Below are 17,027 nucleotides of genomic sequence, written 5' to 3' on the forward strand. Positions count from 1 at the left end.
GAATAAGACTTATGAACTGCATAATAAATACAATTAGTTTAAAAAAAAAATCAAATATTACTTATATATAGTAGTATTTCTAGTTATGAGCAATGTTCCCTCTAAGCTGTGTGAATGCACTGCCACACACGGTAATTCCAAAATTTACCATTGGTGAATATAACAGATTCTTACCACACACAAAAGAAACAGGTCCATATACCTTAAATAAAATTAGAGGGAACCTTAATTATGAGTTCAATTCGTTCCTGAAAGTTAATAACAGTGGAACTTTGGTTAAAAAGCAATTTACACGATGAGAAAAAAATTTGAACAAATTTTGATTTGATTAATGAGCAATAATTGGCATTGAAAACAAAAATTTTGAACTCTGTTTATTTAGTTTCACTTTATCACAACTAAGCCGATAGTGTATTCCATTTTCACTCATACACATACCGTGAAAAATTGTGAATAATATTCTCCCCTACAGTTTCCGGAAATTTCTGATCAGCAATTACCAATATACAATTTCCAACTTCAAAAGGCTTTACTTAAGCATACTTCGAGATGACTGAAGGAACAAACCTTACCCTCTGAGAGTTTTAGAAAAATCATTTTAATATCGGCCACTGCATCAAGATCATCAATATAACCTGGGATTATACCAAGAGAACACTTAGTTCTGATTGGAGAAAACTGTGGGATGATTGCATTAGTGAATGTGATTTTGAGGGTTTAGCTCATGAACATTCAAGTGTCAAAGAAGTTGTGTCATTGGGAAAGACCATGGGACTAGAGATGACTGGACGATATTCAAGACCTGGTAAAGGAACATAGCCATGAGTTGACAACAGGCAAACTGATGGATCTCTATTGCATGTGCAACAGCAAGAGCTCATGAACAGGTTCTCATTTGAGGAAGAGAGAAATGAGGAGGAATCCCTCACTTGAAATGAGGTTAGACAAATGAGAGAAGCCAAACAAAATTTTATAGAAAAGAACCACCCAAGCAAAGCCGAGCGAGTAATGAATTTGTCCAATGAAAATGTGATTTCTCATTTCTAGAAAAAGTCAAAAGCAAGTGTCATTGCATTGGTTCCTTTTCAAATTTGCACAAAAATAAAAAGATTAGTGAGTCAGTAGATTACAATGAGTACTAAACGAGTACCCATCTCTCTGGTCATTTAGAGCAGGTTAATTTGTAAAATTATTGCATTGTATGCTGGCATTATTGCATTGTTTATTAAGTTATTATTGCATCGCATTATTGATGAAATGTATTTTTTATTAGTCATTTTTATGTGAATGAATAATTGTGGAAAGAATCATAAGAGTTTAAATTATATCCAAACATTTTTGGGGAAAGTTTTAAATTATTTTAAATGGGGGAAGTTTGATTCTATATAGAATGGGATAATGAGCACATTAAAAGAAAGAATTATGCTCATTAACCGAAGTTCTACTGTATCTCATGAAAAATTAGCACATCCAAGCAACTTTTCCCCCCTCAAAGCAATTGCGATAGCTTCTACTTTATGAAACATACCAAAAACATTGTTACTCATATTAAAACATGTGAAATAAATTCTTACCCAGAAGTATCATATTTAGCGGGATCCCTTTCTTCAAACAGTTTTAGTTGTTTCTCAAAATGGCTGATTAAACTGAAAAAAATGAGAAAGGGAGATAATGACATAATATGAACGTTAACCATAAAACAAATGTTAGAAAATTGTGTTCCAAATTTTTTAATATGAATGGAATTTCAATAAACTAAATATGTACATTGGAAATTTTTTTTTGCAACTTATTGAATGCCAATTGATACAAGATTAACCTGATAAATGGAAAAAAAATTGATGATGTAAATTATTTTGTATACTTTGTATAGTGTGAACATTGATTCAAGTCAGGGGGTCTAACTGAAAGTTCTCATGAAGCTCACGGGCTACCTACTCATGTAATTTAGTGCCATCTAATAGAAAGGGACCAATGGAGCCCGATATAAACAGCGACCAAAATAATTGAAGATATTTATTTATTCTGATCCTAATTATTTCTTTTATTAATCATCAATTTTTATTAACTCTGAAATAATATTTTCACTAATTCTGAGCAGTTTTTTTTTATTAATTACTGATTAAATTAATTCTGAGAAATTTATTCTGTGTAATTTATTACACAGATATTATTTCTGCAACTCTAAAATAATTTTCCTTCCCAATATAATTGGAAATTACTTCTTTAATAACCATGAAATTACTCTTTTATTGATTGTGAAATAATTTCTATTAGAAATTACAAAATTATTTCTCTCATTGATTATAAGTTATTTTTTTTCACTAATTTTCAAACCGTTTATTTCAAAAATTATTTCTTTCAGTAATTCTAAATTTTCATCAATTCTGGAATTATTCTTTTCATTTTATACAAATATTTTATTTATTTCAGAAAATTTTTTTCATTTATTCTAGAAAATTATTTTTTTCATTTATTCTAGAAAATTATTTCTTTCATTTTTTTTCTACAATTATTCCTTTCAGTAATTCTAGAATTAATCGTTATTCAATGTTTTCAACCATTTTCTGAAAATGATCGGCAGGCTACAATAAAAAGCTGCAAAGGCCAAATGTGGCGAGAAGGTCATGCATTGAAGACCCCTGGCCTAAATAATCACAGCAAAAACAACAAAGTTTTGTAATTTATGTGAAAACAACTGAAAAAAAGCAATAGTTCTCAAAACTGAATTTACACACACATACATTCCAAACAGATAAAAATAAATAGATCACCTCTCGAAGTTCCTGTCTGAAACATTTGTTAAATGACTGCATATTTCCTTGAAATTGATTGTAGAATCAGAGGGCTTCTCTCTACTAGAGAATGATGTTAATATCTCTTTTTCCAGTGAAGGCTCTGTCATGTTTTTATCACTTGGAGAGAAACAGTTGATGTCTTTCAATAGATCATCCAAACTTTTGTCTAGCATTGAACAAATGCTAAACAGAAAAAACAAGTGGGATTAAATAAAAAATTTAAAAGAAATTGATTATAGCCTATTCCACATTTTATTTTCATTCCATCTATACAATAAAAATCCTACACTAATACCTTCTATCTCAGTGTTTCTCAACGTATGGTCTGCATGCAGATTTTGATAACTTAATTCTAAAAGAGTGAAAAATTATTCACTTGTTGAACAATTGAGATATTAGTAGTATTCATATGGGTTTAAATAAAAATTATACCTTCATACCTTAATTCACTATACCTTATTGAGGGAAATTGTGATTCTAAATACGGGATATTGCTAATTGTAGCTAAAAAATTTTAAAAAATGCAATTTCAACAAATATTATAATTTTTGATAAATTTCCGAAGGACGGGGAAATGAAGGACTGTTATAAACAAAAATGAATGTTATAAAACAGTGGTTCTCAACCTGGAGCCGTGGTCCTGGGATATTCTAGGGGAGCCACAGATGAAAATCAGAAGAAAGGTGATCCACGGCAGGTGGTGAAGAAAGTCAGAGAGCTGTGGAGAGAAAAGCTTTAAAAGAGAAACATGGTTGTATTACACTACTTTCAGAATCCATCAGATCCATCCATATAACCAGGGGCATCTTAACCCTTGGGTCTATGTGGGCATGACCCGGGTCTTCATATCTATAATGGAGGGAGGGGAACTGCACTATATGGGATCTGGTACTATGATTTTCATATGTAATCTGTTACTTCTAGCTAAGTATTGAGGGCCACCAGAGCAACGGTTGGTGTGTTGGGAGGGTCGATTTATCATGCAGGTTTGTTGGATCGTCCCGTTTTTTTACACAGACCGTTTTTTACCATATAATTTTACTCCTGGGAGAGATGATAATCCACCATTTGAATACGTGCCTAGCCAGGATTCCAGAGATTGATCTGATTTATTAAAATTTTATATTCATAATAAAAAAATAGAAAGTATCTCACTCTTGGATAAGGGTAGAGGAGGCCCTGGATAGGACAGGGGGGCCACGAGAAAAAAAATGTGATCTATTGGGGACCATGAGCTGAAAAAGGTTAAGAAACACTGTTATAAAAGAAACGTTAAAATGACTAGGTGACTCCTATTTCATTGAGGAAAAATACAGGCAAATGGGATCTTAAATATGCTTAATTACTGGCATCTGTAATTTTCACCAAAAACGATGCTTTAAGTTAAAAAAAATCCCCAGTTGCTGATGAAATTGCTGAAAAAGTAACATTGGGTAGGAGAAATGAAGGACCATTGGAAACTGATTTGAAATGTAGTGCACAGAAGAAAAAAAAACTGAATCTGACAAACATGTGAGGGATGAATCTTTCTCTCTCTGTGCAACCATAATTACTAAATAATTTTTTAATTATGAAAACTTTCTTTATTCCCAATCTAGTAAATATCACACTAATTTTCAAGTAAGCATCATTAAAAAAACAGGACAAATAGTGAATAAAAAGTCAGAATAAACAAAAATACAGGAATGAGACATAAGTGGTTTGTTGAATTGTTTCAGACATTGGATTTGTGTGCTTATTTATGGTTTGAAGTGGTTCTTTTATAAGTGAAGATATCTACTAAATTATTTTGGAGAGCAGCAGATGGACCATGACTTAGGCAAGGAGCTGTGAGTGACAAACATAAGTTTGAGAACCACTGCCAATATAATGATGATACTCTCTGGTCCCGATGAACTTTTTGCAGTGATAATATATTCTATATATTAGGGTTACTCAATTATAATGATGTTTTTCCCAGTTTCTTGAGTATTTCATGAGTTTCACAGTATTTAGAACTGTTCATTAAATAATTATCATACATAAAGCACATTTATGAAATACATCAAAGGGTGGAAAAAAGTTCAGCCCTTCATGTTTGAACAACAATGTCTCATTACACAGTTATTGGATGAAAATAATATTTCTATCTTCAAAAGTATAAGAAATTACTGACCTCTGTATTCTTGGCATAAGACTGTAGGATTTCATTCCCAATGTACCACTGTCCCATATATGTCTTTGGTGGTGTGGCGTCCAACCAAGATTTGGAGCAAGATCAGAATCTGACTCCATCCATATATAAGATGATATGCTTTCTTTGTAGTGGGGAAATCTAGAAATAACAATGCGGATGAGACCTTGGAACACAAATAAGGTATAACAATTGACATTTGAGTCAAAATATAACAAACTTCTAAAAGCTTCTAAAAGGTATTTGTTTATGAGAAAATTTTTGATGAAATGGAATGAGTTTATTATTATAAATACAGTGATATCTCAGCTAAAAACATTTTTGTTGATGTGGATGCATGTGCTAACCTAGCACAGCTGCATTGGTAGATGAAATTTTGTGCAAATCGCCTCTGACTTTATCATGCGAGCCAGATTAATGCATGTTGGCTCTGAATCATTTTCCAGATATATCTCCACTTTGCTTTCATAATGATTTTTGAACCATTTCATGTAACATTAGTTACAAGATTAAGTTAAGAGAAGACATTTAAAAAGGAGATGGTTTGTGCATCAGTTTTTGACTTTTTAAAATGCTTTCTGAGTGTTTTATAAAACTTATCTTTAAATTTTGGGTGGTACTTGGAACGGATAAAACAATTTTCTATGTTATATCCGTTTATGTATACAGTATAGAAACCTATGGGAAATCAAGTTTTGGCTTATGAAGACTTTGGATTACGAATGTGATTCTGGAATGAATTATCTTTGTTAGCTGACGTGTCACTCTATACATAGAAGACTATATCTATTGTAAGGTTCTTGACATCAAAGTGAAAGAGTCAGGATACATGTTCTTTTAGTACAAGATGCTTTGTATCAAATGGTCTGGATATTTTAGGGGCTTATATTTCTCACCTGCATATGTGAGACAGAGAATGAAACTGACCACATCACATAAATGAACCATTAAGAACCTGACTGGGGTGTATACATCGTGCTAAATAAAAAAGATCTGAATCTTGTTTTCCTGTAAATTCTCATATTATGCCTTCACTCAGATTCAGCCGTTGATCAGTTTTTGACTTTTTAAAATGCTTTCTGAGTGTTTTATAAAACTTATCTTTAAATTTTGGGTGGTACTTGGAACGGATAAAACAATTTTCTATGTTATATCCGTTTATGTATACAGTATAGAAACCTATGGGAAATCAAGTTTTGGCTTATGAAGACTTTGGATTACGAATGTGATTCTAGAATGAATTATCTTTGTTAGCTGAGGTGTCACTCTATACATAGAAGACTATATCTATCAACACACAAATGACACAGTTCAATACTTTGGTAGTAGGGTTTTGTAAATATTTTGATACTTTGAGAATTGTATTGCAAATAAGACACTTATGGGGGATATACTTGCACTTTTTCTTGCTTTCGCAACAAAAATTGTTGCAGATTGTGGAACACATTAGAGTAAATTAAGATGCAATAAACTTCATCTTAACATAAAATTATTCACACACAAACTGTGAATTTCTCCTTGTTTTTTATTAAAATTCCTTGATTTTTTAAAAATAATTATGGTTTTGCATAAAAAGTATACAGGTCTGGGTTCAGACATGGATGTGGTTTGAAACTAATTCCAAACAACTTCATTGGACAGATCATTACAGATTATATATACCAGCATAAATAGACCAAAACCCTAACTTAGATACAACATAGAAAATTTGTATTTAACATTAAAATAGGGGGAAGAAAAAGAAAAGATTTGGACATTCAAAGTGAAGTAAATATTAAAAAAAATTACTTTCCATCCAAAAGGTCATTGTATGTCTTGTCAGCAGATTTTTTGAATGACTTCACAGCATCTTCAACTTTACTACTGATAATACCCTGATGTGTAAAAACGAAGATATATTAACATACTAAAAAGAAAAAATCATAAAGAATTTCCTCAATCAAAAATTAAGAGCAGTAAGTTTCATAACATTAATCAAAGCAGATAAATGACTTTTTTATATATGAACATTTAAAGGTGCAATTATTTAACTCTAGTGTGTATGCATAACGGAATTAATTACAGAATAGCTGACTGAGCCAAAGGTAATCTAAGTGTCTGATAAGGCTCTCAGGGGGACATTGTGCTGAGCAGGAAATACCGATGTGTAGTAGGAAAATCAGTAATTAGAAGAAATTAGAATTTCAATGCCTATATGAAAGTACATACAATTGTTATTGCTATGAGGGGTGTTGTGTGTATATGATCACTAATACAAGGGAACAGAGTGTGTCAAAAGTTGGATAAAAATTGGATTAAACCAATTCATTTATCACTATCATAAAAAGAATTGATCCAAAATAATTAAGTGAATAATAGAGATCAGAAATGAAATGAATGAACAAGACCAAAATATTCATTTTGCATCCCACATTCATTATTTTATTTATTTATAAAATATTGTTGGCTCTGGGGCCTATACAAGAGGATGTGATTAAAAGTGACAAAGATAGTTTGATATTGAACAAAAAACTAGTGATAGTTAAGGGAAACAATAGAGCTGGGGTGTTTGTTTCATTCACCAATGATATGAGGAAAGAAGCTGTATTTAAAGCTGTTAGTAGAAGCAAAAATAGGTTTCATTTTAAGGGAATGGTCGAGTCTTCTGGAGATTATTTTACATTTTTCAATTAAAGCAGACAATTAAAAAATCTGTTTGATGATTGTTTATATACAATTTTAAGTTTTCACCAAGTCCTACAAAAATGTTTACACTGTTTTAATAATCATAACTGTGAGGCTTTTAATATTAAAAAAGCAAAACGAATAAAGCCTTTGTATGTTGAAATTTTTTTTCCAGATAAAATACTCTAAGAGAAAACAGAGAGAAAGAGAGGAATAAGATCAAATTTTTCCTTCCTATGATCCAGCCTTTAAGGCACCAGATACTCCTGATCTCTAGTTGTCTGGCACGGGTAGCAAACCAAAACTAACACATTTTTTTAAGGGGAGGGAAAAAAACCAGATGGTATCTTTCGTTCCCCCCCCCCCCCCCCCACAATTTGTTACCAGAGGCACAATCCTCCCTTGAGTTTCCACTAATTCTTGCTCTATCCGGCAGTGCATATAAGATGTTTTGTTGAACAAAAGTGTTGAAAAATTGAAACCCTGCTGCGATAGCTCTGGAGAACACAGAGGTGTTTTGAAAGTGGGTTGAAAGAGGAGTTCCAGCACATCTTCCAAGATAGCTTGACATGCTCAGCTGAGTATATATTAATTGATAAGGAACCATTTCAAAACAAATCACATTCAGCTGGACTCTGACTAATGTAGTTTTTGTATAATAAAATCATTCCAAGTCTTTTTTTGATTAGCATACATATAACATACTCAAGTAAAAAAAAATCTGGTTATACCGATTTTTACAAAACATACAATTTTTTAGCATAGTAGCCGTTCAAGTATTACGTCATCATCGATGGGGGGGGGGGGGGTTCCGATTTGCTGACTTTTGATGACAAGGGGGGAGTTTGGATAATGCTTACGTCATCAGCTACCCCTTATGAAAATATGAGTTAGGATTCAGAGGGGCGGAGCTGATGACGAAATTTTGCTGACAAGGGGGGGGGAAAGAGGGGGTCAAAAATGGCTAAAAATTTGCTTACGTAATACTTGAACGACCCCATACACAGGGTGGTAACTATCCACCGCTCAATAATTACACGTGATTCTTTTTGAAGAACTAATATAGAAAAGTGTTTCCACTTTTGGATCGGACAAATATTAAGTGAGTTATAAGGCTTTGAAATTTTGTGACGTGTCAGTTTCCTAACAGTCAGTTATGTGCCAAACTCCGAACAAAAGTATATTTCTTCGCTAGCAGCTGGTTGTTACGTCTTGAAAATGAACTGAAATATTCAATTCCATTAGAAGCCAAGGTCAGCCTTTTTCCTTCATGATTAGCGTTTTCTCTCTCCATGTAGTGCGATATTATATAACCTTGTTCTCAAGTATTAGCTTCATCCTCTATGTCAGCAAATTTATCACCTGATTTGTGAAGTGTTAGCCAAATGAGATCTGTCTGAAATTTTTTTTAGCCAAATCAACACTTTTTTTGCCAAAATGTGGCAATTTATTTAATTTCAATATTAATTAAAATTTTTTGAGGGAAGGGGCATACAGTGCGTACGTGTTTATTGTGTGATCATTATTTTATGTAATTATTTTAATCAGACTGCATGTTGATCAATAAAATGGCAATATTTCTTTGGATTTTTTTGAACTTTTGTCGAAATTGTTACACATAAAAGGCTTCAACGAAGGTAGCTTGTCGAATGTATGACTGGTGGAAACTGTAAAATAACAACAATGATTCAATCAAGAACTTTTAATTTAACTTATTATGTTATGAGTTGACCTATTCAAAATGATTTTTGGTTCCGGAATTTTTTCTATTGATTACAATACTCAATACTGATTTTGTTCTAAAAACAAATTTCAATGACTTTAGAGTGCTTTTGGGGCACTGATTCCGAATCTGACATTGCTTTTATCAGATCGGCTCCCCTTTTTGAAGTGGAAGCTGAATTCCAGTGGTAATACCATAAGCCAGGTGAGGATTTATGGAAGAGAAGTGATCAATGTTATCACCCCCTTCCCAAGAATATTGTGAGAACTCATGAAATTTTCTGAACTTTTATATGGTAATACTGCATCAATCAATGCATTGAAAATTACCCGTATTACCTGGTTTTGATTAAATAACAAATTCAAGAAATGTTCGGCTAAGAAATAGGAAAAAAATTTGGGATGGGGGAAAAAAAACAGAAAAAATTGGGACTACTCTGGAAAATACGAGACAAAATGAAGGATGTATGGTCACTATTCACAGTGACCATCTTATTTTATTTATTTATTTATTATTATATTTTTTTTATAAAATCACCCCTTCCTACAGCAAGCTCTAGATTCGCTCATACCTTAAGCAGCATACAAAACACATTGAAACTGCAAAATGTAAATCATTAATAAACTCAGTGTATCGATACATAAATATCCCTAATGTCTGGTAGTGATGTAAATGAGATAATGTATTGAATAAAAGTAATAAGAAAGTAAATAAAAAGTTGAAAGAAAAATTTCCATGTTACTGTCTCCACATAAAAATTAGTGGCTGCAGACTATATTGAAATATTGATATTATGCATTACCTCAAAAACTAGAGCCGATTCGGTGAAACCATCACCAGTTTTGAAATCAGCAGCCCTAACAACATCAAAATTTCTTTTGGGAGCATGAGAATGTTTTTTTTTCTGGCCTAAACTTTGGACATTTTAACCTACTTATAAACGTTTAGTTTTAAGGTAGTTATTAGATCCAGTGTATTGTTTGCAAGAATAATTTTGAAGAATAACTTTATCCCTCTCAAAAAATTTTAAGGGTAGTTCAGAATACAATGTTTTTTTATGCTGAATGCCATCAAATTAGAAATTATAACCAAAAAATATAAATGAAATAAAATAGACGCATCATTTTCTGGAGAATAAAAGAAAATGACTAATGCTTATCTATAACCTCTGAAAAGCTTGCATTGTGAGATGCAAAGAAGATATTCTGATTGACTTGTAAAAAAAGTTTTTTCCCCTCTTTTCTGAAAAATGTGAGGGAAAAAAAGACATGTTTTTATAGCTCTTTTTTTTCTGGATTTTTGTGCGGGGGTTAATATATTTTTAGCATTTCCAAAAACGCCAAGTTATATGTTTGGTGTACAATTAGTGAATTTGGCAGGATTTTGAAGTGACGGCATCAATTTTTAAAGTGTTATAACTCATTAATTATGGGTCAGATCAAAAAAACTGACACCACTTTTCCACATTAGTTTTTCACAAGGAATCAAGCATGTAATTATTGGGCGGTTGATAGTTACCACCCTGTATAAATGATTCAAATAATAATACCTTTGTTCTAGATATGAAATTATCTTTCAGAAAACATTCCCACAAGCAAAACTGTTTTTTAAAGAGGTGACTGCATATTTCATCCCATTGAGAATTCTGGAAAAATAAATGAAAAATGTATGGGAGTTACAGATTACAAACATTTCATTCATATATCTTGAGCAGGATGACTAAATTTGTGAAAGATTGAATAATATAATAGGGGGTGCCTTAACAGTCATAACTAGAGCTAGGAATTTTATGAAAACTGTTTAAAAATGCTCCATGAAAAATGCATTTATGTCCTAAAAAAACAAAAAATCTCTACAAAACTAGAAAAATGACCTGTATACTGTAAAGTTTTCCTCTTACATTTCTGGTAAAATCAATTTCAGTGAAATGATGTACAAACACGGAATATTAGTGCAATCAAAACTATTTTAAACCATCAGTTGTTGCTTGAACTAGAATTGCTCAATTTACCAACTCCATAGATCGCTCATAAAGGCGATTAAAGTATTACATCAGCCGATTTTTTTGCCTTTTTTTAGCACTTCCCTATGTTTTGGGAAAGAAAGCATATCTTTCAATTTCGAGCAGTGCCTGGAATAAATTTAGTTTTTCTATAGAAACCTACAGAAAATTGCGTTTTGGCAAAAGAACATAATTCTGGAATGAATTATTTTTATTAGCCAAGGTATCACTGTGTAACGATATAACTCTCAGGTCCCAATGCTTTTTTCATAGTGCAAACATATTTCATCTATAACAATAAATACTTTACAGCAATATGCTTCTCTGGTCCTTTGAGTATCGTTATATGAGAGCATTTCATTGTATAAAAAGAAAAGTGGCTTATAAATATCAAAATATTACCTCGTGGAACACACCAGCAACAGCTCCTTTAATCAGGGATAAACCTTTGACAGATGTTACATAATTTAGCAGTTCACACAAATATTTCTCTAAATCAATCTTCATGCTATGAAAAAAAATTTCTAGTTAAAATGAGACAATCAAAAAATTATCTCACTTCCAAAGAAATGAAATGAACAAATAGATTGAATTGATAGCTTCTCAAAATAAAGGATACCTTTGAATCCATTCTTGACAAGTTTTTTGAATGTATTCTTCTTCAAGACAAGTTGAAGAAACATTTATAGATGGTCTGAAAGCTTAGAACAATTTTTAAAATGAGATTTATGATAAATAAATTAGAGTATGAAAAAAATCATGACTTTTTATGTTGTCATCTTCTATGCTTTGGCAAAGTAGCTGGATGTCTTATTGACATGTGGGCTATCACACTTAGTAAAGTGAGTAAGATTAATTGTCATTTTAGTTATACATGATGTGGTAGTATGGGCTATAAATGCCTAAAGTTTTCTAGCTTTATTGAACAGAACAAATTATATAAATATAAAAACATATTTATATTTTCTCATAAATACTAACTCAGAGCCCATAACAAGAAATCGCCTAAAAGAGGCTGAAAAAAGGGAACTAATTCTAACTCTGAATATGGATGACAAATACACTTATACATAAAGAACTAAAAAAGTTATTTAGAAGAAAATATACTAGTAATACCTCAACTGACAGAAATAATTCGTTCTGGAATTACATTTGTGAGCCGAAATGGGATTTAATTTGATTTTCTCCAAGAACTGTGCAAAATTTTGAAGTAACTTTCACAAAACGATAATGATGAATAAGGCCAAAGCACTGCAAAAAAGGACAAATACTGACTACAGGCTGAGTTCACACTCGCATGAAGGGGAATTTGCAAGAGGATGAAAAACTGAACATCTTTTTATTTTATGTACACTATGCAGTTGGGTTTTAAACTGTAATGAAGAAAAAGTGTGTGAGGTGGTGTGGTATGTGATATAGTCAGCTTGTTTCTCTTTCACACACATGCAGATGAAAAAAAAATCACTTCTTAAGAATGTCTAGACTCTTCAGTTTGGTTTTTAAGAGGTTTACAATATGCACTGAAACCCTTCAAGTCTGAGTTTTATTAAATGCATTTTCTCTTAGCTTAATCATTCATTTCCCATGAAATGGCATCAGAATCTTTTTGAAAGGGAGGTGTATCTGGATAGCGATTCTGACAAGGAAATAAATAAATCTCGTTCGAGTTACAGTTAGTCATTAGGTTTAATTTTGATTGGCAAAAAAAGTTCAGCTCACGACACGTCTGTTTCATGTTAGTAGTGCATTCATATCAACTAAAATGTTTGTTAGTCAAATCCATATTCATGAACCGAGGCAGAAAAGCATAAAAAAAATCTTTGTAAGCCAAGGCATTTGTTAGTCGAGGAATCATTGTACTTAAAAAGTAATAATGGTTTTATCCTCTAAGATGGACAGCTTTAGTTTTATCCCCCATGAATATCATATTTGTTTTTAATTAAAAAATAACATTTTGATGCAATTTAAGACAACAGATGGCAAGCTGTTCCATGTGTCCACAACCAAGATCGCCACAAAATAATTATCAGTTAAATAAGGAAATAAAAATATTGAAATTTATTAAAAATTAAAATATATGCCAATAAGTGAACTTACTAGTGACATCTTTACCCAAGAATTGAAAAGTGGTGGTGTTGGGATTCAGCAGAGATATAGGCCCTGCAAAAATGCAATAAATAAATTTAAAAAAAGGTGCTTTCACAACATGGAAAGCAAGTTTTTCTTTAAAAACAAGTTAAATTTTTTATTTGCAAAAAAATAAAAATAATTATTAAATAAAATAATAAATTTAATAAAAAACAAAATTTACCTTCGGAATTTTTCTTTATCATATCCTCTATGGTATTTTGAAGAAGATTTGTCTTAATACCTGCAAGGGAATATTTATAAAATTATTTTCAGCACTGCATATTGCACTGGACATCATTCAGCAATATGCACAATATTTGCTTTCATAAAAATACTTCTGTGTGCAGAAGTTTTTCATTCATGTCTATTTGCATACAAGTTAAATGCAACTTGCTTAATACATATGTGTCTATGACATACAGAAATTGAAGTGAGTAAATCTAAAACATGATGTAATGATAAAATAGTTTGTCTCAAACAAAAAAATTTCAGAGAAAACTACAATTAAAAAAGGAAAAAGAAAAAAAAAGATAAATAAATCACATATTGAGGCTAGTCATCCACTGAAAGCAAATAGAAGCGATAAACAAGGCACCCACAGTCATCTGTACTTGCAAGACTGATTGTATCACACAGAAAGTAAGAGAACGTCATTCATTGCAAACGATATCGACAAGTGACAGCAGAAGACCAGCGATGAATCCCACCAAACTGGGATTTTATGCATCTCGCTGTTTTTAAGCAGGTGCAATGTGGTTGTTTGCTTGCCCCTCGCCCCTTCCCTTTGGGTCACACTGATTTTTTTCTCCTTTGGTTTTTCTTTCTTTTCCAGGTGCACATGGAAGCTGAAATTTGATAATTGTCATTCATGGATTGTGGTGCGTAAGTAATAATTGGTTAAAAATATTATATATTTATTTACAACATGAACACCTTCTCAGAGTTTGTGCCAGATGTCTCATTAATTATGAACTTGATGAATACAGGTCTTCTTAATCTATTTCTCAAAAGTCAAGTTTTCAATATTTCATCAAGATACACTCTCGTCTGCAACTGAGTAATAGCTCTGTAATAGTTGTTCTCAGTAGACGATGTGAGACATCCCTAGTTAGCTGTTTTCACCTGCTTTGCTTGCTTAGTGTTGCTGCTTCCAGTGGATGACCAGTCTACAAGCACCAAAATCAGCTGATATAATAAATTTTATCACCGACAAGTGTGGGTTCAAATAATTGATTGCTAACCTTCTTTTGAATGATTTCGAAAAATTCTGATTTTTAAAAATTGTTCAGAACTGGTGCTGTAAGCAGTTAGTTCTATATAGATAGAACTGCTAGTATATATAGAACATGGATTTCCAACTGGTGCGTTGCAGAACCCAAAGGGTGGCAAAATATGTTTAGCCAACAGGAGGTAAAACCATAAATCTGCCTCCTGGGGGGGGGGGGGCAAGCTCTAATTGGAGAGCCCTATAATTATGTGGCCTTGTCAATTGTTTGAATTTCTGCTTGGAGAAATGAAGCATTTATTTTTTTTATCATAGAACCCAATAAAGCCCTGCACTGGGCCCAAGCATTCAGACAGCCTTGGGTAATTTATTAAAACATCAGGAAATATCTTTCTTCTTTAATTCAGAAACAACATTCTATGCCTGATTATTAATAACGTAACCTTAATAACCTTCGTTGAAAAGCACTGTTGCAAAAACGTATACATATTGAAAGTGGTTATTTTTTGGTTGGGAAACAATTGTTATTGATTGTTGGTGTAGTGGCACCATCTGTTGTAAACATATGCAAGGAACATAGCCCAAGATGCATGTGCATGCATCCTCATGACCAAGTTTAGGAATTTCTGGTAACCCTACTTCAATGTTTTATCTCACATATTATAAGTATGTAAATAACAAATGAAAAAGTTACATCAGAGCTTCTGCTGCCATCTATGAATATAAAAATACTAACACCATTAGCTAACTTAAAATATGCGAAAAAACAATATATTAATGATATTACAAAATATCTTTTAAGCAACAATATTGAATGAATTATTGAGTTTGCCTTGGAATTTAACTCTCATTATTTGTGAATTGTAAAATAATGGACATAGAAAACCCATAGAGCCATCCCTGGCTTGTCCCAGAATTGTGAATAAAAAAGATCTAGACCAGAATCTACTCTGAGAAAACGAGGAGGGCTTTTGTGCATTTTATCTCTCCATTATTTTGCAATTCACAAACAACAACTGTCAAAATTCCGAGGCAAACTAAATTAAATTCATTTAACATTGTTGCTTAAAAATATTTATATATCATACTGCTTTTTTCATCGGCACATTAATCAAAAACCGGTTATCAATTTCAATCAAAGGATTATAACAGTTTCATTTGATAGACGGCAGCAGGGGTTTCAGTTCTATAATGTTTCGTATCTATGTGTATAAAATAGATTTTCTGTCTGTCTCTATGTGTGTGTATGTGCTCTCTATACAAATCTACAATTGTAGATGGATTTTCACAAAATTTTCCATATATATCAAACAGGGCCCGGATTGAATGATAGACTACTCTAAAAGTTTGCCAGAGCTGGGCAAATACCCGAAATGGGCCAAAACTGTTGAGTTTTTGGCTTTGGTTACCGTGGTTCCCTAGCGATCCGTTTCAGACATGCATATACCTTCACAATGGTTTTCACTTCTTTAATGCTGCCAGTATTATGTTTAATAGTTTATTCCTTTACAATGGTTTGTCACATATATATATATTTATGGAAATTCTTAGTCCACTGGAAGTGAGGATTCTTGAATTCCAGAATCTACACCTATTTTATGAGATACGCAGGGCCATCTTTACATGAGTCTCACCTGGGCATGGCATGAGGACTTCTATTAAAAACTTATGGTGTGAAAAAAAAAAAAATATATATATATGGAAATCATCTCAGGCTACTTTACCGCACACCAACTCCAGCCATATATCGCCATATGGCAATTTCCAACCAGTGGAAAGTTTTGTGAGAAATGAAGGTCCCATCCATCGGTGGTCGCCCCAGGCTTGGTTGGTTAAGAACTTGCTTCTAATGTTCTATGCCCAGATTTAAACCCATAAACCTTGATGGTAACCTTCACAGTGGAAGATGAACATCTTACCACTATGCCACTCGGGTGCCACTAGACCCACCAGGCTGGAGACCAGCCCCCTCTAAGGGAAGCCATGATGGCACCTCAATTGCAAAGGGACTTACATGATAAGATCAGGCACAATGATTTATGAAATAAATATGTATATTAAGAGGTAGTGCTTAACCCCTCTTTCATTTTACCCTGGGGCTATGATGCTGTTAAGACGACAGTAGAGTGACACACTTTTTTTTAAAATAAGCATTCAAAAATTTTTGAGTTCCGTGGGAAAAGTGTCATTATCATCAAGTGTTCCATGAGAAATTTACGTTGGAAACACTTGTTTTGAAGATCAAAACCAAGTAGGTTACTGTCATTCTTAGGTATAACCTGTAGATTATACATTAGAAAAGCATCTGAATT

At 32.5% G+C, this 17,027-nt stretch overlaps 1 protein-coding gene across 4 annotated transcripts in view; it reads right to left on the reverse strand.

The window, feature by feature from the left end:
- Cog1 (conserved oligomeric Golgi complex subunit 1) overlaps positions 1-17,027 on the reverse strand; it is a 50,489-nt gene that overhangs the window by 16,653 nt on the left and 16,809 nt on the right. For all 4 annotated transcript variants that reach the window (XM_089247604.1, XM_089247603.1, XM_089247602.1 and 1 more), the window contains 9 exons: positions 13,672-13,731; positions 13,458-13,520; positions 11,980-12,061; positions 11,763-11,868; positions 10,908-11,003; positions 6,760-6,845; positions 4,954-5,112; positions 2,775-2,981; positions 1,575-1,646 (listed from right to left, as the gene is read on the reverse strand). In XM_089247604.1, coding sequence (XP_089103730.1) covers positions 1,575-1,646; positions 2,775-2,981; positions 4,954-5,112; positions 6,760-6,845; positions 10,908-11,003; positions 11,763-11,868; positions 11,980-12,061; positions 13,458-13,520; positions 13,672-13,731 — 931 coding nt within the window. The remainder of the gene's footprint in view (positions 1-1,574; positions 1,647-2,774; positions 2,982-4,953; positions 5,113-6,759; positions 6,846-10,907; positions 11,004-11,762; positions 11,869-11,979; positions 12,062-13,457; positions 13,521-13,671; positions 13,732-17,027) is intronic.

This window comes from Pholcus phalangioides, unplaced genomic scaffold (assembly GCF_987345545.1).
Source record: "Pholcus phalangioides strain wild (caught in Gottingen) unplaced genomic scaffold, Ppha-v1.0 ptg000018l_1, whole genome shotgun sequence".
In the NCBI taxonomy this organism is placed as follows: Eukaryota; Metazoa; Arthropoda; class Arachnida; order Araneae; family Pholcidae; genus Pholcus; species Pholcus phalangioides.